The 23399-nt window shown below is 46.0% G+C and overlaps 1 protein-coding gene and 1 long non-coding RNA gene across 2 annotated transcripts; both read right to left on the bottom strand.

Moving 5' to 3' along the window:
- Nucleotides 1-6507: 6507 nt before the first annotated feature.
- Nucleotides 6508-8898, bottom strand: LOC119266761 (endo-1,4-beta-xylanase 1-like). The gene is made up of 2 exons (XM_037548044.1): nt 8086-8898; nt 6508-7867 (listed from the first exon to the last, which is right to left on the bottom strand). Exons 1-2 carry the CDS (start codon nt 8893-8895, stop codon nt 6749-6751), a joined length of 1929 nt encoding a protein of 642 aa, XP_037403941.1. The 5' UTR covers nt 8896-8898; the 3' UTR covers nt 6508-6748.
- Nucleotides 8899-19708: 10810 nt separating this feature from the next.
- Nucleotides 19709-20265, bottom strand: LOC119271017. The gene is made up of 2 exons (XR_005134398.1): nt 20105-20265; nt 19709-19960 (listed from the first exon to the last, which is right to left on the bottom strand). It is a non-coding gene; the product is annotated as an uncharacterized LOC119271017 (long non-coding RNA).
- Nucleotides 20266-23399: the final 3134 nt, after the last annotated feature.

The following is a 23399-nucleotide window of genomic DNA, read 5'->3' on the forward strand; positions in this document are numbered from 1 at the left end:
ACCTCCGTCCTGTTTGACCTCAAATTTTGAACTTAAATTTAACTATCAAAATGTTAATGCATTTGACAAAAAATAATATAATTAGAAACTATGTTGAAATATAAATCCAAAGATATAATTTTTGATGACATGTATTAATATTTTGTTAGTTAAATCTTTAGTTAAAATTTGGCACAAATATAAAGGGGACTAATAAATCAGGACAGAGGTAGTACTAGCTAGTAGTAGAAGACACTTCCTTCGTACTCCGTACACTAAACTAGCCTAAAAACATCTTATATTTTGGTAGGAAGGTACTAATATATAATGTGTGTCTTATATCTAGCAAGAGAACCTTCTGCTTTGTGAAATATGAACATAGTGTTTCATCATTCTAGGACTACTACTCGCAGCCGCCCCATTATTACATGCATGCATACGTGATGGGAACTTCCACTTTGATTTGCCGCCCCATATGCATAATTAAGAGCCTAATTAAGCTAGCAGCCCGTACGCATGTGTACCTTTTGAAAGTTTTCCTAAGTACATATATCCTTTTAACACATGCATGATGATTTTTTGAACACTTCAACACATGATGATGATGGTACTACTAGCTACTCTGGTCTAGAAGATATAATATACGTACTACGTCTTAGATCTAGCAAGAGATCCTTTTACTTTTGTGGAATGTGAACGGAGTGTTTCACCATTGGAGGCGTGCTTACTCGCAACCGTCCAATGACATACGTGATGGGCGTTTCCTCTTTCAGATCGCCGTTTGGACTTTGAACGAACAGTATATCTAAGTAAGTCGCAAACCATGGCGTGAAGCTACGAACATCGGCCGAGGCATGCATGGCCATGGACTCCTGGGTGATCTGTGACGTCCGTTCTCGAATCTTGACGGCACAAGCAGGCTCCTCAGCACGCATGCCGACCCACGAAATTGAGCACCGGCCGTAATGCATGCATGGATATCCTGACCTGGATTGCTTCAAAAGCATGGAAACACGTCCATGAGCAATTAATATGCGGCGAACGACGGATCGATCGTGCGTGCATGCATCCGCAAAATCGTAATACTAACTTCGTATCTTGCTCAATAAATCTTTTCCTTGCGTCGTCGAACATGCATCTCTGTGTCTCAAAAGACGTTTGAACAGATGCTAGCTAAGCTATTCCCTCTTATATATCATATCTCGGTTTTTTTTTAGAAAAGGAGGATGACCCCCGGCCTCTGCATTTGGGAGATGCATGCGGCCATCTTATTGATTATTCTCGAGTATCTTACAAAGTAAAAACAATAATATGCCTGAATCCGCCATCTTGGCAACATCTATCACTATTCCTATCCAAATGATGAAGATGTGCAAGCTGGGTCACATACCCAGACCTCTCACCTAAGCCTAACATCTAAAGTCGGAGGCCTCGACCGAGCCATCTGCCGGGTCCGGGGCTCAAACCGGTCCGACGCACTCACATGTGTCATCGCCGCCATCTTCCACTGGTCCATCTTCAGAGCAGATTAAGGTGACAACCTTGGCAGGTCCTCCGTCATCGACGCCAAACGACGACCTCCACCTACGCGAGCCTTGGCAGGTCCTCCGCCATTGACGCCACCACAACGTCAGACGATGACCTCCACCTACGTGAGTCCATCTCCAAGCAACGGACGTAAATCCATGCTAGGATAGGGCCGCACCACCGCCGTCGCCCACCACCCACAAGCGCCCCCAATCCCAAGGTTCCTAAAGCGGCGCCTTCAAGAAGGGAAAGGCGCCGTGAGCGCCGCCGCCGCCCAACGAAGTTAGGGCTTTCGCCCGGGAGACCTAGGGGAAGGAGAAGTGAGGAGATCAGTCCATACCGACGCCTCCAAGGAGGGGAACGGCGCCCTTAGGCGTCGCCGTCGGCGCGGCCGGTCATGGCCGGCCAGGGATTTCGCCCAAACTAGATCCCCGCCACCACCAGCGCCTCCTGTACAGAACCGGCGACCAAGATGAAGCGCGGCCCGAACAGGGAAGGAGGGAAGGCACCAGATCGCCGCACCGACCGCCGCCGGCCACCAATGACCACCGGATCCCGCCGCCCGCGCGATCGGGACGCTAGATCCACCACTCGCACGCCTGCTAGCCGGCCGTGCCTTACCAATGGAGTCGCCGCTCCAGATCCGGGGTTCCCCATGCAGAGGCAGGGCAACCGAGGCCCCGCCGCCACCATCCTTGGCGCCCCGGGATTGCTCGGCGGTTGCCTCAGGCGGCGGTGAGGAAGGAAAGAAGGGAGGGGGTGAGGAGGAGGGGCGGCTAGTGTTGGGAGGAGGGCCCTTTGAATGAATGGGCATGTTCACGTGACCTCATGCCTTTTTCAGAAACAAAAACACGTCTAGAAGGGCCTTGGTTCACTGTGTGGGCACATATTTTGTGAGGATGTGATGAGGGCCGGCTATGGGTAGGCCAAATGAGATTATAATTTGGTGCACGGTCAAAATTTACTGAACCGGTTCCTAAAATTGTTTTTATTCGGAAAAAAAGTTGTAGTTCAAAAATTTTAATATCGAAATTTATGGACCCAAACTTAAATTTACATTTTACTTTATTTGACCTGTTGGATGGTCTTTAAAATTATTCCTATGTTTTTAAGAATGATGATACAACTTTACTGATTGACCAAAGGCCGTACAATAGATCGAAGAAAATGAAACCACGATCAGAAAAGGTTATGATAAAACTGAGAGTTACACCAATATGATTTCAAGTCATGGATTCTATCGGGATCAAGATGAAACGTGGGCTACAAAGTGTTACGTCCCCTGCTCCCTCGTAATCTAGGCGTAGGGTGGAGGCTCCCGATGTATCTTTCCTGCCTTCCCCGCCAGAAACCCCGTGGCCCCCTCTTTGTTTGGCAGCGGGAGAGGGCAGGGATCACCGGCGCGGATCCTCCGACTTCCCTTCAGCAAGGCCGCCTCTACCTTAGCTGGGAGAGCCATTGGATCAAAAGCTGGTAGTCCAGAGCGAGCAAATCACTGTAGCGCATGCACTGTTCATACAACATTGTAGCATGTGCACTGTTCATACAACACTGTAGCGCGTGCACTGTTCGTATCACTGTTTTAGTGGTCCTGTTGCGCTAGATCTAGGCGGTCTGTTCTCGATCCAACGAGTAAAAGTTGGGGAAAGGTAGAGGCACTGTTCCTCCCTGCCTTTGCCACAGCAAGGCAGAGAATCCACAGCCACGGATCACGTTGCTTCGTTCTGGTGGTAGGGTTAGGTTTAACTCAAAGGTTTGGTCTCAGTTCATGGGTGGTGAAATGATGGCGTCGTCATTGACGTGGAATAAGTCCTCCCCATCTCGTCCTCGATCCAGTGATGCTTCATGATGTCATCGACGGGACATGTAGAAGGTGGTGCTTCCCTAGTTTGTTATGTGGGTCAGTTTTTTGTGTGTGCAGGTCTGTCCCGGTGGTGTTCACAGAAATATCGGAACACGGGAACCAGAAAACAGAACAAAATGACAATGAGGAAATTGGCATAGTGGTCATGTGTTGATTCATGGGGATGCTATGTCTCTTCTTGGTTTTGTAATGTATCGGAAGCAAAAGGAATATCTCTCCTTGGGGATAACGCTGCCCGTAACGGGAGTATCATAGGTAGTATCATGCATGCCAACTAAGCAATTTTGATGAGGTGGCATAGAATTAAATGAAGAAAGAGAGGCTTGAGTATCATATCATGATACAATATCATATTAAATGATGTGCTACTTTGTGTCATGCATGGCAATAAATGTAGTTCTCTATGATACCAACATATGATACTATGCATTAAGGATGTAGTATCATAGACTAGTATCATATGCATGATACTAGTATATGATACTCCCCATTACAACCAGCCTAAATGATGTGTAGTCATTAAATGCCCAATGATCTTGTCTGAAGTAATTCTTAATAACCGGGAAACCCCGCACGACTGTAAGGGGCTGCGGTCGGACAACTGACTCTTGATGTAGGACGTGTACCGGCCATGACATACTTTGGACACAACCCCCCGTTCACCGCGTTGTGATCACATCGTAACGGGTGTCTTTTAGGTCCATGTGTAGTATCAAGATGAGATCCCAAGCATAAATACAAGGTTGTGAGTTAAGTTCTCGTACCCTTGCCTATTTCCCTAACATTGTTTACATCCAAAAGGTTGTTAAAGTTCTGGTTAAAGATTGGAACATTTTGTGCGAACCATAACTTGTTTGAATCTATTTCATAGAGTGCTTCCTCCCATGGGTCCGATACCCAGGGTCACTCCTTGGGAAAAAGCTAAGGGGACTTTCTGCAATCCAAACCGGATCTCAAAGGGTCACCAGTAATGCGAGTTGACCATTGAACACATGATCGTGAAATAAATATATGACCATGAGAGAACCAATAAATGAGAAATCCCCATGATTCAGTGACAAACCTCGTCGTAGAAACCTTGCAGACTCTCAAACTTATCTTTTTTTAGGCAACTCTGAAACTTATCTACTTAACCAAATATATATACACATGTACTCTGGAAACCACTGTCAATGTATTAATTAGACATTTAAGGATACTAAAGAGATGTGAATACACATATATATACATACAACAAATTGGTCTATGGTGTCATAAAAAGTATTAGTTTCTATGATATAAGGAAAGTTGATTTAGCAACGAGGTTTCAAGGTGCCATGCATGCCTTAAAAAGAAAAGAATCCGAATAGTTTGATTGGAAAATATGTTTCAAATTTGAAGAAAAAATATTTGCAATGTTAGAAAAAACATAGTGTAATTTTAATATTCTTATATTAATATTTAGCCCATTATTATGTCGATAATTTTGCTAAGTGTAATACAAAATTAACACAAATAGTAACCTTAAACTAGAGGATAGCGATTTGGTGAGAAATAATAAATCGTGCTCGGGAGTGATTGGGCTATTTCTTTTCTTGTTCCCATTCAAACTATTTTCTTATAATACTACTTATACATATTTAGAAAGCTAATTAGGTGGCCATGACTTCTCCGATGGAAAGCTTAACTTTTGTAGCATCAAGTTCATCGACACCTATGCATACACAAAGAAAACGCCAAGATATGTAGTCCTTCGCTCTGGTAAATAATGATCAGGCAGATGGCTTCTACCGATCGTCTGAAACAACTCTACTCTCATCGATCTCAATGTTGTATTGACTGAATAGCGAACGGCACGTGGTTTTAATTATTTTAGATTACATATGTGTCAATTTTGGGTGTTAAATATTTTTTATTTATCAATTATAATCCCACTACTAATTATGATTCTCATGTTGCATTATTTACAACATGTGTTGTAAAAGCCTCTCACATATATATCACATTGATTATGTTGTTGAGCGTGTCTTAATTGGTTTTGTTTGCATACTTGCTTCTTTTTAGTTCCGAATGGCCGCTTTTTGTGGTGCATTCTTAGTCTTGATGTTGTATAGTACTACTGGACAATGAGAGGAAGTGTTTTGGCTCCTGGTGCACCTGCACCCAACTAAAAAGAAAAAATGCACAAAAATAATTCATTGATTCTTTTTTAAGGTGTGTGTGTGTGTGCGCGCGCACGCGCGCGTGCACACGCATTTTTGTTAACCAACAATATTTGTAGTGCTCCTTGTAAAATAAAACAAAACCAAGTGGATTGCTCCCCCCAAGAGTCCTTTCAAAGGAATTGGAGTCGGGGTTCAGGGTTCGAGGTACTTTGAAAGGCCTGGATCAACGAAAGAAGTGGATTAGCCTTGTCTTTTGGACTCGAGCCGTGAGTGTGGCACTTCTCTTGTGAAGAGAATCTCAAAGTGGCCTTGCCTTGTTGTCGTGCCACTCGTCGAGCTCTTCCCTCATCGCCTTCTAATATAGGAGTAGGTCGCAGTCCACAGAAAAGATGAAGCCTACTTTAAAATGTGTCAAGCTTTTCAACATACAATACACACCTTGTCACCCTATTATTTCGCTGTTTTCACGACAACAAAACTAGTCTATATCAAAAATGGGACCCCACTAGCCAGCGAAAGTTTGTTGTAAGGCATGGAAATTGCGAATGTCTTTTATGATAAATTCTTCAAAAATGCTTGGCAATTTTGTTCAAAACACATGGAAACTTCTGCCAAACAATGGATTTTGATGCGAAAATTGTTGTGTTGGCTTGAAAGAATTGTCATGCTTCCAACACATAAATTGCCTTGAAAAACAACCGTTTTTCCATGCAGCCCCAACAAACATTCGTTGAATAACATTACCCTAGGAATGAAGCGTATGAAGCCTACCTTTTTTCTTGGAAAGGAGGGAAAGCATTCGGTACCATTTTCTATAAGGGCGTGACTAGATCTCAGTTGACTGAGACTTAACCAAGTCTCGGTCAAGTGGTATTGCATAAAAAAAAATTGCAAGGATTTGCATGTAAAATCTCATAAATATAGCATTGACTGAGACTTGATTAAGTCTCAGTTGACTGAGATTTAGGAACCTTATTTCTATAAAATGATGAATTACTAGCTCGTCAATTTTATTCATTCATTTCCATTAACTTTTACCAATACAATACCATAATTACTCTCTCTCGTAAGTACAATATATACCCAAATGTAGAAATGCAAAACTATAGTTGGTGCATGTGGTACAATTCCTTTGCTGATCCCATTAGATCAAATTAATGTGTGGTTGTATGTGTGTATTAGTATCAGTAGTATAACTATACTCGGATATAATAACCGTAGTAGGTAACCGTTGTCACACGTCCATGTCCAGCACGAGAGGTGTGTCCCCCTTGTCGACGCTGAAGGCCTTGTGCATCTTCCCCGTGGCCGTCGCGAGCTGCACGACGTACGAGCCGTGGTACCCCCTGAACTTGAAGTTGCCGTCGCTGTCGATCTTCCCGCGCGCGTGCGACGTCCACTCCTGCCGCAGGTTGATGAACCTTTGGCCGGCGTCGTTGATGGTGCCGTCGGAGTTGACGAGGCAGGCGTCCTGGCGCCACATGTGCCCCTGCATGAACCCCCAGAGCACGACGCCCTCCACGGCCGGGTGCGCGTACGCCTCCCGGAGCACCACCTCCAGGTCCTCGGCGCGGAGGCAGACGTCGGACTCGCACACGTCCAGCTCGGTGAGCCAGACGGGGAGGTCGGTGGTGGCGAGCTTGTCGAGCGCGTCGCAGATGATCTCGCCGGCGGGGTTGGTGACGTGGCCCTGCAGCCCGATGCCGCCCACGGGGGCGCCCTTCTCCATGAGCGCGTTGACCTGCGCGATGTACTTCTCCGGGGTGGCGTTGGGGTCGCCGCCGCCCTCGACGTTGTAGTCGTTGACGAAGAGGGCGGCGCCGGGGTCGAGCCTGGCCGTCTCCTTGAACATGAAGGCGTTGACGTCGTCGCCGAGGCGGTCCTGGAAGAAGGTGCCGTGGAGCATCTCGTTGTTGACGTCGTAGTGCGGGAACCGGCCGGCGTAGCGGGTGAGGAGGCTTGTCAGCCGGCCCTGGACGGCGGCGGTGAGCTGGTCGGTGGGCAGGTCCTTGACCCACTTCTGCACCATGCGGTCGACGGCCCAGAAGATGCAGTGCCCCCGCACGGGCTTGCCGTGGCGGTCGCAGAAGTCGAGCAGCGCGTCGGGGTCGGTGTAGTTGAGCTGCCCCTGCACCGCCTCCGTGTGGTACCACTTGAGCTCGTTCTCGAACACCGCCCAGTCGAAGTGCTTGGTGAAGTAGTCGACGAACGCCGGCTCCTGGATCACCGCCGGGTTGATGCACGCGCCGAACGCGAAGCTCGTGTCCATCTGCATCACCCGGATCGACGCCCCCGACACCGCCGACGACGCCCCGGCGCCGGCGAACTTGAGCACCACGTCGCGCTTCCGCACCTACGTACGTGCAACAAGCACGGTGCGCGTGAGTCATTGCGTTACGTGTCAACCGAAACTGACATGTGTCGTGAGTTTGGTGCCGCCGTGCCAGTACATACATTTATGCAGTTTGGTGCCAAGCTAGCTTACCAAAACCCATAGAAAAATATAGTAGTAGTAAATCGTTTTCAGTTTGGAGTGTTAGTTAGATGGTGGCGATGTGAGAGCTGACTCACCTTGTCAGTCTTCTTCCGGAGCTTCTTGAACCGGGCCTTGCGGTCCGTGGCGAACACCTGGAGATCCATCACCTTCACGTCGACGCCGGCGGGCGCGCCCTGAACGTGCACCGCGGCGCCGGACGCCGGACTCGCCTTGAGCCGGAACACGCCCTTGATCTCCGTCCACTTGCCGGCCTCGGCGCACACCGCGCCGCCCTCGACCACCAGCGCGCACTCCTCGTCCTCACCGTCCACGCGAATGTTGACGCGCACCGCGTGCTCCCCGGCGGCGCCGTCGCCGAGGCCGATCCAACCGGCCACCCGGTAGGTGACGCGGGGCTTGAGCGCGCCAGCCGGGATCGCCTGGCAGAGGCCGTCCTCCTCGCCCCCGCGGCCGGTCGCCAGAATGTACCTGCCGCTGGGCCTGTACCCGTCCTCCACGTCGTTGATGGTCTCCGTGGGCACCTTCTCCGGCTCCTCGTGCTGCACCGACAGCTCCGTGCATGCCCCCAGCGGCGCCCACCCGGCGAGCCCGTCCTCCAGCGCGCTGTTCCGGATCACGTTGGCGTTGAACACCACCCCTTGAGCGCAGCAGCTGCAGGCCATGGCGCTGGCGGTAGGAGGCGGTAGGGGAGCGTGCTTGTCGTCGGTGGCAGGCGCTGCGGTGGTGCGGTGAGGCTGAGGAGGGATCGCGGCGGCCGGCCGTATATAAAGGGGGGAGGGTCGGCCATCGAGATCACGGCGAAATAGCTCGAAAGCGCACCGAACGCCGGTCGCAAAATATTGCAGAGGCTCCAAGCAACCACCGCACCTCCACACACACACCATGCATCTTTTCCCACCCTCTCCCTCTCTCTTCTCTGCTTTTGAGTAACAGTAAAGCTTGCGCAAGGCCTGGCGAACTAGAGACCAGCCGCGACTGGCGTGTGGGGCCGGCCGGCTTCCTGGGCCCGCATGTCAGAGGGACGGCCGGGCGGCTGTTGGATCTGATAGACTGTTGTTTGTGGTAAGCATGATGATGATGATTACAGGCACTACCGGAAGCGCTCCTTTTCTTGGCTTTGGGAAGACACAACTTAAAGCGCTGCATACTTCAGGTCGATCCATCCATCACGGTTTGGACCAATCGGGGCTTAGATTCCACATCAACTTTCCGTCGTAATTCCAGGACATTATATCCCTGATCTAACTGAAACCGACACTAACATGACACCAACTTCAGTAAACCAACGCACTGTCAAGCGCCATTTGCCTGCAATCAAATTGCCAAGGGTCGGTGCATAGGCATTATTAAAAGAGGAGAACAACAAGAGGACGTTGGCATGCAACAGAACGCAGAGGCCGGACCGGCGGCAACAACGTTGGACCTGTAGTACGTACGTCCATGACGGCGGTGGGATCGAGGAGGATCGGCGAGACGGCGACGCGCCCAACCACCGCGGAAACATGGCGGTCGACGGCGGCGACGACGATGGGCCATACACTGATCGCTCGGTCGGCTTAGGCGTACGAAACCGGATTACAAAGCGTCAAGACACGAGCATCGCCCGGCTAAAAGCGAGGTTTGGTGGCCCATTTTGTTCATTTCGTGGCTGTAAATGTCATGTGTTTAGAGCATCTCCAACGGTGGCCGCAAAAACACGCGCGGGACAAAATGCAATTTTAGTGCGCGCGGGACGGTTTCGCGCGCTCTAGCGGAGACGAAAAACTCAGGCGCGCGGGAACAGATTACAAGCGCGGGGAAAAAGCGGCCGGCCGCGCGCTAATTTTGGCGCGCGGCGTCCGGCGCGCCTATAAAATGCAGTACCTGCCACGCGCCCTTCTATCGCTCTCCATCTCGTCACGTGCCATCTGCCGCTTTCTCCTCGCTCTCTCTGCCGCTTTCTCGCCTCGTCGTCGACGCGCCAGCACCGCGCCACCATGTCGCCGCGCCGCCGGGGAGCTTCGGGCTACCGCGGCGTCCGCGCGCGCCCGTCCGGCGCCTTCTCCGCCGATATTCAGTCCGACGACGTGCGCCTCGGCCTCGGCACCTTCGAGACCGCCCGCGCGTACGACACGGTGGCGTGGCGCCTTCGGCGGCCCCGCCGGAACATGAACTTTCCGGCGGTGCCGACACGGGAGATGGCGCAGGAGCTGGCGCCTCCCACGCGGCTTCTCACCGACGAGGATCGTCGCGAGAACCGAATGCGAGAGCGCCGTCTCAGCCTCACCGAGATGGACGAGGAAGCCATGATGTTGTGGCGCCAACGCTTCCCGCGGGACGTCATCAACGAGCAGCAGTTCTTCATGCAAAGGATGACGAAGAGGGAGGAGAGAAGAGCGCAGCGAGCCGCCTATCGCGAGGACCGGCATACGCAGAAGGCGGCCGCTGAGTTCAACATCAAGTTAGGAGCAGCGTCGTCCTGGGACTCTGAAGACGAGCGGTACCTTGACGCCGTCATTGTGACGTCGGAGGAGGACATAACCAAGGTGGAGTCCGAGTCGAAGGAGGAGGAGAACGAGTAGTTTTTTAATCTGTCTAGGAGGAAGCTTGAAAACTATCAACGCACTATCTATGTGTTGTTTTTTATCTACTATCGTTTATTAATCTATATATGTACTATTTATCTATCATGTTAATCTATCTACCTATTGTTTTTATCTATCTATGCGTATATGTGTATTAAGTCATAGTAGAAAAGAGAACGAATATAGCACGTCTGCTTAAGCGGCTTGCGCGCGCTCTATTTTGCAGTGGTCGCTGGAGCCAGCACTCTGCGGCGCGCAAAAACTCGCATAAACAATGTGCTGTGAACGTTTTTTTTTATTTTTTACGCGCCGCGCGTTGCGCGTCTGTTGGAGATGCTCTTACACAGTCCAATCACCAGCCGAGCCTGACCACATACGCGGATGGATCGTTCTCGAATCATTTGGGTGGCTACGCAATGGCGATACGCGCGTACGCATGCACGAGATCGATCGGATCGGTTCGTGCATGCGTGACGGCCCAAGCAAGCCATGATTGAGGAGGGAGAAGAAGAATAAGTTGGGGAGATGGATGGATCGAGAGAGCGTACATGGGAACGGCGTGCTCTGCTCTGTTTTGGCTAATCGAATCTCATCAGAGGTCACGTTTGTTTGTTCGTGCAGACGGGAAAGTCTGCCAAACTTCCCTCCAAAGCTACGCCTCCACTGCAATTGCCACTTTGCCATTGCACGAGCAGAGCCATGAGACAAAAGTCAAATCCTGCTAACAGAATAGAACTCCTCCCAAGTCCCAACCCAACACCGCGGACGATGCTCTGCTCATTTGAGCCATGATGAAGAAGAGGTAATAGCACTCCAGGTACCCTAACTTGCACCCAATGTGATGATCTAGTTCCAAACTTGTAAAACTAGACCAAGCCATACTCCAACTTGCATCCAATGTGATGTTTTAGTCCCAGGCCAATGAGAACTCGCCAATTGGCTGCCAAGTGGCTGGGCCGGTCAGTGCGGGCATATTTGCACAAAACCCCCTGCCGTTTCTCTGATTCAACCCGCAGTATCCCCCCACCTGAATTAAATCTGTCGGAGGAATCCACTTCACGTCCGGTCCAGATCCAGCTCCACTCATTCCCCATCTGCCCCCTTGCCCCCTCAGCTCCAGCATCAGCTTCTCCACGCCGCCAGCAAGCTCGCCCCCGCCGTCCAGCTCACCGCCGCCGTCCAGGTCGCCCCCATGGTATCTTGGAGTGAAGGATCGAGCTCATCGTCCGACGGCTACTCTGTGACAAGTGAGGTTAGTTCTTGACTATGTCTCTGGCAGTTAGGGATTGAGCACAAATGGGAAGGGTGTATGTTCTTGACTATTTCAGCATAGATGATGCATGCCTCTTTGCTGACTAGAATATGTTGTAAACAATGTTGTAGGCTCCTGCTCCTGCCACCATTTTCTGCTCTGAGTGGAGAGGCCTTGCTACAGATCTTGCAGCTAGATGTGAACATGAAGATGTCTGTGAGAAGTTTGTGTCTTTTGAATCAGTTGACAGTGGGAGGAGATATCTTGCTTGTGCACAAAAGGTTAGTAGATCTCCAGTTAATTTTTCAAACTTTCAATGTGTTAAGTGATTTGTATAAGAGTGTGGAGGAGTGCATCTTCAGTTAACAGCTTGTTGTTTTCTGAACTTAACTGAATTTAAATTAACTTAACTGAATTGAAATGAAGTTAAGTGAACCTAAATGAATTTAAATGAGTTAAGTGAACCTAACTTTATTTAAATAAATTTAACTGAATCAATAGTGCTCCAAGATTGTCATTTATCTAAAGTTGTTTTCTTTGTTATTTGGTAGGGATCACCTAAATGCAACTTTGTGGAGTGGATTGACCCTGAATGGCCCGCCACTCTGAAGATGAGTTTAGCTAGGGTTTGGGGCATGTATGATGATGAGAACAAGTTAAGGATCAGTGAGAATTTACATCTTGCTGAAGAAAATCTTAGGGTTGTGAGAGAGAAAGAAAAGATGGAAAAAGATCTGAGGTTTTTTAAACTAGATTTTGCTAAGATGGTGGCTGACAAGGAGCAGGCAATTACTGAGTTGGGCAATGCAAGACTTGCTGTTTCTGACCTAAAGCAAGAGCTTGAGAAGAAGAAGGGATGGAGATTAGCCCTCCTCCTTGCCCAGTAGATGATCTCATCATCAGTAGGGTTTGATCCAGGTGGGAATGCCTCTAGGAACTGCTGAACATCCTTGCGGTTGCGTGCTGCAAGGATTCTCTCAGCTAGTTGCCTTCTCTGCATCCTTCTTGCCTCTCTACGCCTAGCTACACTGGGTACCTCTTCTGCATCTACTACCTCTCCAGGATCCATGTCCTCCTAGGGTTCTCTCTGGCGTCTGGGGGGGAGGAGAAGAGAGGAATTGGCCTTTGACTGCTGGTTGTGCCATTTGGTTTTGGGTGTGCTTTATATAGCAGTAAGAGGGGGGGTGGTAGGTAAATCTTGGTGGTGGGTGGCTGGTATGTCATTACTGTGGGCTAATATTAGGCTGTAAATTAAAAACAAGCCAATTTTTATAGGCTAATATTAGGCACAAAAGTCAAAATCCCATACCATTGTCCTAGGTTAATATTAGTCAAAAACCCAACCCGACCCATTATTGTGGGCCAGCTAATTTGTATTCAGTAAGTTTAACTGAATTTGTATTCAGTAAACTCCTTTTAACTGAATTTGTATTTGTAGTCACTAAGTTTAACTGTAGTTGCTTAACTGAATTTTTATTTGTATTCAGTAAGTTTAACTGAATTTATATCACTGAATTTGAATTTTTTTTCAGTAAACTCACTTTAACTAAACAACAGCATTTTGTAGCAACATATACAACTAACAACAGCATCAACAACATATGAAACCAACATATACCAAAAGCAGCATATTCAACTAACAACAGGAACAACAACATATGAAAGCAACATACATATAACTTAGGTACTTGCAGCATAAGTTCAACCCACATGCAGTTGCAGCAGTAGTTCAACACAGACCAAAAGTAGCTCAAACTAAGATCTCCTTCACCCTCCACATGCAGCAAAAGTTGCCCATTCGAAACTACAGATAACTTATGTGCTCAGAAGTAAGTGATGCACACCTAAATACTAACTGATATGCTAACTTATATGCTACTGAGCATACCTAACTACATTCAGCAGTCTTCAGTTCTTCAGCTGCTTCAGACGCTGGGAGCGGCGCACCTCCCCTGAAACTGGAATCTTCGTCGGCTTCTTCCTCTTCTTTGATCCTTCCCGTGCTTGCCCGTCCACCACCTCCGCTAGCACCTCCTCCACCACCTCTTGCTTCACAATGTCAGGGACCTCTGGCAGCAGGTCCACGTCAATGGGGAGCTCCCTGTCGCCCTCATTGCCGTCGACGACGGGAGCCAGCATCACAACGTCGTCCGGCTCGTCGTCAGATAGCACGACCATCTCTATGTCCTCCTCGCCTGAAGACTTGCTATCTGGCATGTAGCCAGAGTCAGAGTCGGAGTCGTCGGAGTAGGATTCGTCGTCGTCGGAGGATTGGATGTCGGAGACGTCGTCGTGGACGAGCAGGTCGGGGTTGAAGCGGTTCCAGTAGGCTGTGTTGACCGGCGCGGGGAGAGCGAGGATGACGTCGTCGACGCGCTACATCCTAGAGGCAACGCGGAACGGATCCGGGTGCGGCGACGGGGTGGTGGCGGAGCGGTACATCCACCACCGCGCGCGCTGCCTCGGATCGTCCGACCGCGTCTCGGTCATTGCGAAGCGCAAGACCAGGACCGGAGCGACGCCAGGTGCGGGCATGGCGCGACGCTTCTCGTCATCAGTCATGATCTTACGAGGCCGCGCGCGTGGTGGAGGAGCATCTGGCCGGAGGGGAACCATCTTGCTATCTCCTTCAGGTCCGCGCGGAGCGCGTCGTCGTCGCTGGCCAGATCCTCGATGGCCCTCTGCCATGCGGGGGTGTTGTCCATGGCAGCGGCGGCGGCGGGGGTTTTCTTGGTGGAGCGGGGTAGCGGGGAGTCCGAGGAGCGAGGTGCGACGTGGGTGGACTGGGAGCACGGTGGAGTTGAGTGGAGTTGAGCTAGTGAAGTGAGTTGTTGGCTTTAAAGGCCTAGGAAACCGAATCGGCGGAGCGACCGAGCTAGTGGAACGATGGGTCTGCTTAACTATAGTGTGTGGCATTACCTAAACAAATCACTACTACTATCACACTGGCAATGCAGTTAGGTTTGCTATCCACAGGTTCTGGGTTCGATGCCTAGGACAAATATTTTTTTATAAAAAATCTTTTTAATTAACAACAGCAGTATTCATTCCAAAATAGATAAGTATTAAGTTAACATAAGCAGTATTCACTCCACAACATTTTATAAAGTTTATTTTCAGTAAAAAGCAGCAAAATTCACTTCTGTTAACACAACAAAATTCAGCTAAATTCAGAACTCGTGGGTCTGCTTATCTACAGTGTGTGGCACCATTTAAACAAATCACTATTACTATAACACTGGCAATGCAGTTAAGTTAGCTATCCATAGGTCGTGGGTTCGATGCCCAGGACAAACAATTTTTTTCAAAAATTCTTTTTAATTAACAGTAGCAATATTCACTCCAAAACAATTTTTCAAGTTTTTTTTCAGTGAACAAGCTCTAATCCAAAACAATTTTTCAAGTTTTTTTTCAGTGAACAAGAAAAATTCAATGAACAGCAACATTCAGATATGTTGCAAAATTCACATATCTTCCAACATTCAGTTAACTCTTAATTATAATATTTAATTACAAAAAGGGCAATGTATGCCATGGTTTGCCATCCAAATAAGTAGGCAATATATGCCACATTTTGCCACAAAAAATGAGGCAACTTATGCCACAGTTTGACATAACAAAAAAAGGCCAGTTTATAAGTTACATAAGTATAGGCCTTGTCAAAAAATGGTGGCTGACAACTGCCAGTAGATCAGGTAGCAGGAAAATCATCAGGAGGAGCATTTAGGTCAGGAATATGACTGGCAATGTCATCTCCAAACATCAGCCACCATGCCCTCTCACCTGCTTGGCCTCCTGTTCCTCTCCCAACTTCTGGAATTGCTCCTCTCCCTCTCCCAGCACCTGCATTTGCTCCTCTCCCTCTCCTGACCCTGCATCTGCCCTTGCTCCCTCTCATGACCCTGCATCTGCCCTTGCACCTCTTCCTGGAGCTGAGACTGCACTTGCTCCCCCTCCTCTTCTTGCATTTGGATGCACCTCTCCTCTGCCTCTCCTTTTCTTTCCTCTTGCAATGTCAGCTACAGTTCTTGCCCTTGTCTGCCTAGCAATATTCATTTCTGTAGTCACCCTGGGTTGTGGTATTTCAGCCCCAGCAGCAGAAACAAATGAAGAGAGCTCAGGCAGTGGGTCATGGACCCTTTGAGGAGGTCTTCTTGCTCTGTCCCTGCTGGCCATGTTAAAAACCATACTAGTTGGTGACTCAGTAGGATCCAACCTAGGATCTGGCCTGTTTGGAAAGATGTTCTGCAAAGAAAGATGTTCAGAGAAGCTCATTTTAGGGAGTTCATGCATTAGAGCCAACTGTGCAAAATGAGATGCAACAAAAGCATACCTGAAGAAATGTTGGATCATCATAGTTATCATCAACAAGCTCTACTCCTTCTGCAATTAGTGCTTCCTGCCACCTGTAGTGCCCTTTCCTATTGTGGTCAGCTCTACCGCAAATTGAGCAGTGCATTGTCACACCTTTTTTGTTCAGATATCTAACACCATTCCTGCTTCTCTTCTCTTCTGGTGTTTTCTTCCTGTTTTTCTTTGGCCTTCCCAACTGTTTAGTGAAAACTGGTGGATATACTTTGTCTCCATTCTGTTTCTCCCAATGTTTTGGATCTCTAAGTGGAACTAGAGTGTATCCATATGCTTTCAGATAATTCTCCACACTGTAGCAGTCATGAACCATTGTCTCTGGGTCAATTCTCTCCTCCCTGCAGCATGCTATACTATGGCCACATGGTACTCCAGAGAGCTGCCATCTCCTGCAATCACAAGTGTGCAAGCACAAGTCAACTGTATAACTAGAGTTACCAGACTGAACTCTGAACAATTGTTGGCCAGCTTCAGAGACATGGCAATTAGCAGCAAATTCAGTGTTCTTGTCTAGTTTCTTCTTGATCTTTGGGCATATTCTCTGCCCTGCCCACTTCTCTATGACCTCTCTCTGTTTACTCACTAGCCTTTGCATGATCTTGTAAAAGATGTATTCCAACATGGACAACACTGGCATCTCTCTGCCCTCCAGAATGTAGCTGTTAAATACTTCAGAGTTATTGTTCAGCAGAATATCACACTTGGGAAAGACACTAAAAAATGATTTACACCATGTCTTTGGATCAAGTCTTTCAGTCCAGTGGAAAGCAGCTGCACTGTGTCCATCCATTTTCTCACAGTTTTGGCTCCACTTAACCCTATTTGGTGCTCTTGCAATGGCCCACAGATCTTGCTTCAGTTGCTCTCCTTTGTGCTTCTCATTGAAATTCTGATAAATATGCCTAACACAAAACCTATGCTCAGCATCTGGCCAGATTTTTTGCACAGCATTGATCAAACCTTTCTGCTTGTCACTCAAAATAGTGAAAGGAGCAGTATTTGTGATGTTAAGGTCATCTCTCAATGTAGTGAGAAACCACTCCCAAGAACTAGTGCACTCTACTTCTACCCAACCTAACTGCCAGAGACATAGTCAAGAACTAACCTCGCTTGTCACAGAGTAGCCGTCGAACGACAAGCTCGATCCTTCACTCCAAGATACCATGGGGGCGACCTGGACGGCGGCGGTGAGCTGGACGGCGAGGGCGAGCTTGCTGGCGGCGTGGAGAAGCTGATGCTGGAGCTGAGGGGGCAAGGGGGCAGATGGGGAACGAGTGGAGCTGGATCTGGACCGGACGTGAAGTGGATTCCTCCGACAGATTTAGTTCAGGTGGGGGGATACTGCGGGTTGAATCAGAGAAACGGCAGGGGGTTTTGTGCAAATATGCCCGCGCTGACCGGCCCAGCCACTTGGCAGCCAATTGGCGAGTTCTCATTGGCCTGGGACTAAAACATTACATTGCATGCAAGTTGGGGTATGACTTGGTCTAGTTTTGCAAGTTTGGGACTAGATCATCACATTGGGTGCAAGTTAGGGTACCTGGGGTGTTATTACCTCACTGCTACGCTCCGTGCTCAAAGTTGATAAAAATTCTTTCCAAATCGATGAACTTTTAAAATTTTGATCTTTTTTCAAGTTCAGGTTTTTTTTTCTCCATATTTTTGTGAAGTCCTTTTCAAGTTTACGTTTTCTTTTTTCATATAATTTAAACTGGCTATATGGAGTATATGTTATATGTACTATTAAAATATCAAACGGAGATAAAAAAAGATCAAACGCTATTGTTTCGTGGTAGTAAACAACATGGCGAGGTCGGTCAAATGGTTAACGCAGTATGTTGAGTTTGATTGCTCCTTCTCGCAATATTACTGTCAACTTTTTTTCTTCGCGTTTTTCTTTTCAGCATGTTGTTGGGCCAGCCCGCCAGGCGTCGCATGCGAGCACCAGTAGCGTTTACCGACGCTCAGAGCGCCGAACAAGAGCTTCCTTTCTCGAGCTCCTGCTCCTGACCTCACGGGATTGCAAATGCTACAGATCGTCCGCTGCCAGCTTTGCGATCGATCGCCTACACACGACCCGAAGCAGGCCATGGCCTAGTAAACACAACAACTAGTTGTCTTCTTATATTTACATAACTTTCAGCCACTGTCACCATTGTTTTAGGAAATCGCCCATGGGTGATCCGACGCGGGCTAAGGCCTAGTAAACACAACAACTGGCTATTTTTTATGCCTACGTAAAAATCAGTGTTTGGTTCACCATGATTTTTGGAAATATGTACAACCTTCCATCTGGTATTGGGATTTTTTCTTCATTTTTCAGGTTTTCATTCTTTATTTTTTAATACATGAAGAATTGAAAATAATTATGATCATTTTTCGAATTCATGATTATTTCAATTTCGAATATTTTTTAGCTTCAAAAAAAATCAATCACCAAGCATTTTTTAAATTCTCCAACATTTTCTGAATTTGTGAATATTTTTCTATACGCGAACCTTTTTAAAATTTTGAACGTTTTCACATCCATGAACATTCTTTTGAATTTGCGATCATTTATCAAATTTCGGAACATTTTTTGGACTCGTGGAGATTTTTTAATTATCAATTATTATTTTAGATTCACAAACATTTCTGAAAATCGTTAACATTTTTCGGAAGGATGATCAGTTTTAAAACTCATAAAAAATAAATTCTTTATTTCTTTTCTAATTGATGAACATTTATTCAAGTTTTTGATTTCATGAATTGTTTTCAATTTTGGGAATATCTTGCAAATTGCTAAAATTGTTTAAATTTAAGAACATTTGTCAAATTTATGAACAGTTTTCAATTCATAATATTTTTCTGAAATTCACAAAAAAAATCTTCAAAATTGTAAACCCTTTTCAATAAATACCATCTAAATTAGTTAAGAATCTTAAAGTAAAATGAAGAGGAGATGAGAAAAAACTACAATTTGTACGATCATGACCGTACAAATGAATAAGCGTGGGAGATCTTTGGGCCTTGTCTATGCAAGATGTGGGCAACGCTCCTTTTAGCGCTCGCAATAAGCTTTGTATAGCAGCACTATGAGGAGACAGAGGGACAGGGCAGCTGCATGAAGATCACTCAGAGTGGGTCCGTCATTTTTTTGGGCTTTTAACACATTTTATTACTTTCAAACAAGTGTGCACTATTTATATGTGTAAAATTAAATTGTCAAAATATATTTCATATTACAATATATTGGAGTTCACTTTCGTAGGTCAAGAGAAAATTGGTTTATTTCACTAGGCTGAGCTAGTGAGATGTTTAGTTCCAGCTAAATGTCAATTGGTTTTCCAAATTTGTTCATAAGACCACAAAATATTTAGCATGTTGTACTAATTTGTTCATCCAATGCAATAAAATCTTGTAGATGTCAACTGAGTGCTAGGGAATTCTCAGGTGACTGAGATTTAGCAAACCCGTTCACACTATCAAATGAACCTGAATAACGACTTCATGGTAAAATCATGGAGTTGCATATTCAAATCAAGATCAACTTGTATACTTTATTGAAATTCACCATATCTTACAAGCCCAAACTTTTGGCACATCGTAGTACCCATCATTTCCTTGGCGGTGTCAATGCGCAACAACACTTACCACGGTCGCAGTAGCTGTCATCGAAGATGTAACCAGACCATTCACAGTTAAGTCTGCAAATATTAACATTGTTCACCGTTGGGTTCTCGCATATCTTAAAATCTCCACACAAAGCTCTCCATGCAGTCGTACCTACACACGACGAAGTAGAGCAACCCATATAGATTAGGCTATGGATATATAGTATAAAATGCAAGGGTTACTCAAAATTGTCTACAAAATCAAGGTTTGTGTATATTTCTTCAAAATTGGACCAACATAAACAAATGAGTGTACCTTCGTTTCTCCCAGTTGCATGACATGAAAAAGTGGCAGACATCAGAAGAACTACCAAGCATAGGGCCCTTGTATTGTTCTTCATAATTGCCATCAGAAATGTTGTCCTATTTCTTTTCTCTACCGTGGCTTTCCTTGTGGTTGATATTTCTCATGATATATCCTAATGGTGGTATTATATAGGCATAGTCCAACATAGGAGTTTCTCCCATTTGGAAAGGAAACATAAGGAACCTACAACTGTCAACATTAATGTTTTCGTCCTTTGCTTCTACACAGCCAGCTAATGTCAATTAATATTATTACAAGAGTTTGAATATATACAGCCTATTATTGAATGCCTCTTTAGTATTGATATTATTATTTTCAAATATTCACTATTAATACCGCTATTAAATTGTGTATCATAATAGTACATCAATTTGTTATTGGCTTCTAGTTTTGGCCTATAAATTTACTAGCTACTACTCCTTGTGGCGTGTGGTGGGATTATTAGGCTGGCGGTCCAAAACAATAAGACCAAGGCGAGTTGAGGGGGACCAGAAAATTTCCAACCTGACAATGACTTTTAGTTTTAAAAATCAGATAGTGCTAATGGACCAACCTTACAAATCTAAATCCCGATGGGTGGCCCATCAACCTTTTAATCTCAAAAGCAAAATATTATTATTCCTGGTTTTCTTTCACATTGTAAAGCATAACTTAGAAAAAATTATTAATTGGCTCTTGCAACCAGAAATCTTTCAAATGAAAATGCATGTATTCGAATGTGAAACATGAATAATTTCAATGTAAAATCAACTCATTTTATGTTTGATTTAATAATTGTTTTCATATATATCTAAAAGTCATCCATTGTATAGATCTAAAAGATATCCACCATGTTGTAATAATCTATACAAGCAGTGTCAAAATGTAGTATCCGCAATTCTCGCTGATTTTATAGATTTGTTCATAAACCTAAAAAATTTCAACAAGTTTTCATAATATGCCAAAAATGTATTTACTCTCATAGTTAAAAATGAACATTGCCCGGATCGATGGTTCTCGATGTTAGTTGAGTGCTAAGGAATTCTGAATAACTGACAAGTAGCAAAATTATTTTTAGTATAAAATAAACTTAAATGACGTCTTCATTGATGAAATCAAGAGGTTGCATAGTTGAGCTAGCAAAATTAACTTTGTGTCGTTTATTGAAATCCAACATATCTTAAAACAACAAATTTTGGCACATCATAATACATACTACTCATCATTTTCGTGGCTTTGCCAATTTGCGCATAGCACTTTCAAAGGTCAGAGTAACAAAAATCAACATTTTAAGTTAAGCTTGCACATATGGACATTATTTAGTGTTGGGTTGTCGTGCGGTTAAAACCTTCCAGACAACACGTGACGAAGTATGACATCCCTTTCAGGTTAATTACCACGTGTAATATAAATTGAACGGATAATATTGTCTAACAACCAAGGTGGTGATGTTCTACTACACAACCTTCTTCTTGTAGACGTTGTTGAGCATCCAAGTGCAGAGGTTTGTAGGACAGTAGCAAATTTCCCTCAAGTGGATGACCTAAGGTTTATCAATCCATAGGAGGCGTAGGATGAAGATGGTCTCTCTCAAGCAATCCTGCAACCAAATAACAAAGAGTCTCTTGTGTCCCCAACACAACCAATACAATGGTAAATTGTATAGGTGCACTAGTTCGGCGAAGAGATGGTGATACAAGTGCAATATGGCTAGTAGATAAAGGTTTTTGTAATCTGAAAATATAAAAACAGCAAGGTAACTAATGATAAAAGTGAGCATAAACGGTATTGCAATGATAGGAAACAAGGCCTAGGGTTCATACTTTCACTAGTGCAAGTCCTCTCAACAATAATAACATAATTGGATTATATAACTGTCCCTCAACATGCAACAAAGAGTTACTCCAAAGTAACTAATAGCGGAGAACGAACGAAGAGATTATGGTAGGGGTACGAAACCACCTCAAAGTTATTCTTTCCAATCATATATTAATAGAAAAAAAGGATGAAGAGACCCATCCATAATTTGAATACAATGTCAAATGACACACCACACATCGCTAATTCTGAGATTAAAACCACACCTACTACCAAAGAATGAGAGAACCCACCTTGCCCAATCTCTAGCCAAGAATGCAAACAAAGGATGCACAAAGCCAACGTGTGTAAGTGCATCTAGTGCCACCCCTAGTTAGTTTTGGAGTATTGACGACAAACCTAGTTGAGGGACTAATGTGTTTGTGAGAATTGCAGGATAACACAGGTAGAAGTCCCTCATTGATTCGGTTTTACTACCAGAGATGACCCCTAAAAATGTATGAAGACATTGAAGCCAAAGGTGGTATATGAAGATATTCACATTGAAGACTATGACAAAAGAAGACACGTTATGAAGCCTATGGAGCTCGAAGACTTAGATCTTTCGTAGTTCTTTTTCTTTTGTGTTGAGTCATAGGAACCACCGTACTGTTAAGTGGGGTCCAGGAGAACCAGTTAGAATGACTGAAGTGATGCCTAAACCAAAAACCTATGTCTTCGAGTGAAGACAATGAGAGCGAATCTTGTCCAGAGCCGGACAAGTCAGCTTTGCTTGTAGCCCAAGTAAAGTTGCCATGAGAGTTTGAAATCTGACCGTTGAGACACGTGTCAGTTCCTTAGTGACCCAGGGTCATTTCGGACAAATCAGGTCGGGTTGCCAAGTGGCTATAAATAGCCCACCCCCTACAACCATAAATGGTTGGCTGCTCAGATTTCATGTTGGGGAACGTTGCAGAAAATTAAAATTTTTCCTACGGTTTCACCAAGATCCATCTATGAGTTCATCTAAGCAACGAGTCTAGGGAGAGAGTTTGCATCTACATACCACTTGTAGATCGCGTGCGGAAGCTTGCAAGGTGATGATGTAGTCGTACTCGACGTGATCCAAATCACCGATGACCTGCGCCGAACGGACGGCACCTCCGCGTTCAACACACGTACGGAACAGCCACGTCTCCTCTTCTTGATCCAGCAAGGGAGGGAGGAGAGGTTGAGGGAGATGGCACCAGCAGCAGCACGACGGCGTGGTGTTGATGGAGCTGCAGTACTCCGGCAGAGCTTCGCTAAGCACTATGGAGGTGGAGGAGGTGTTGGGGAGGGAGAAGGAGGCAACCAAAGGCCGAGACGTTCAGGTATGAAGTCCCTCCTCTCCCCCACTATATATAGGGGTGCCAAGGGGGGGGTGGCCGGCCCTAGGAGATCCAATCTCCTAGGGGGTGCGGCGGCC

Source organism: Triticum dicoccoides, chromosome 3A (genome assembly GCF_002162155.2).
Source record: "Triticum dicoccoides isolate Atlit2015 ecotype Zavitan chromosome 3A, WEW_v2.0, whole genome shotgun sequence".
In the NCBI taxonomy this organism is placed as follows: domain Eukaryota; kingdom Viridiplantae; phylum Streptophyta; class Magnoliopsida; order Poales; family Poaceae; genus Triticum; species Triticum dicoccoides.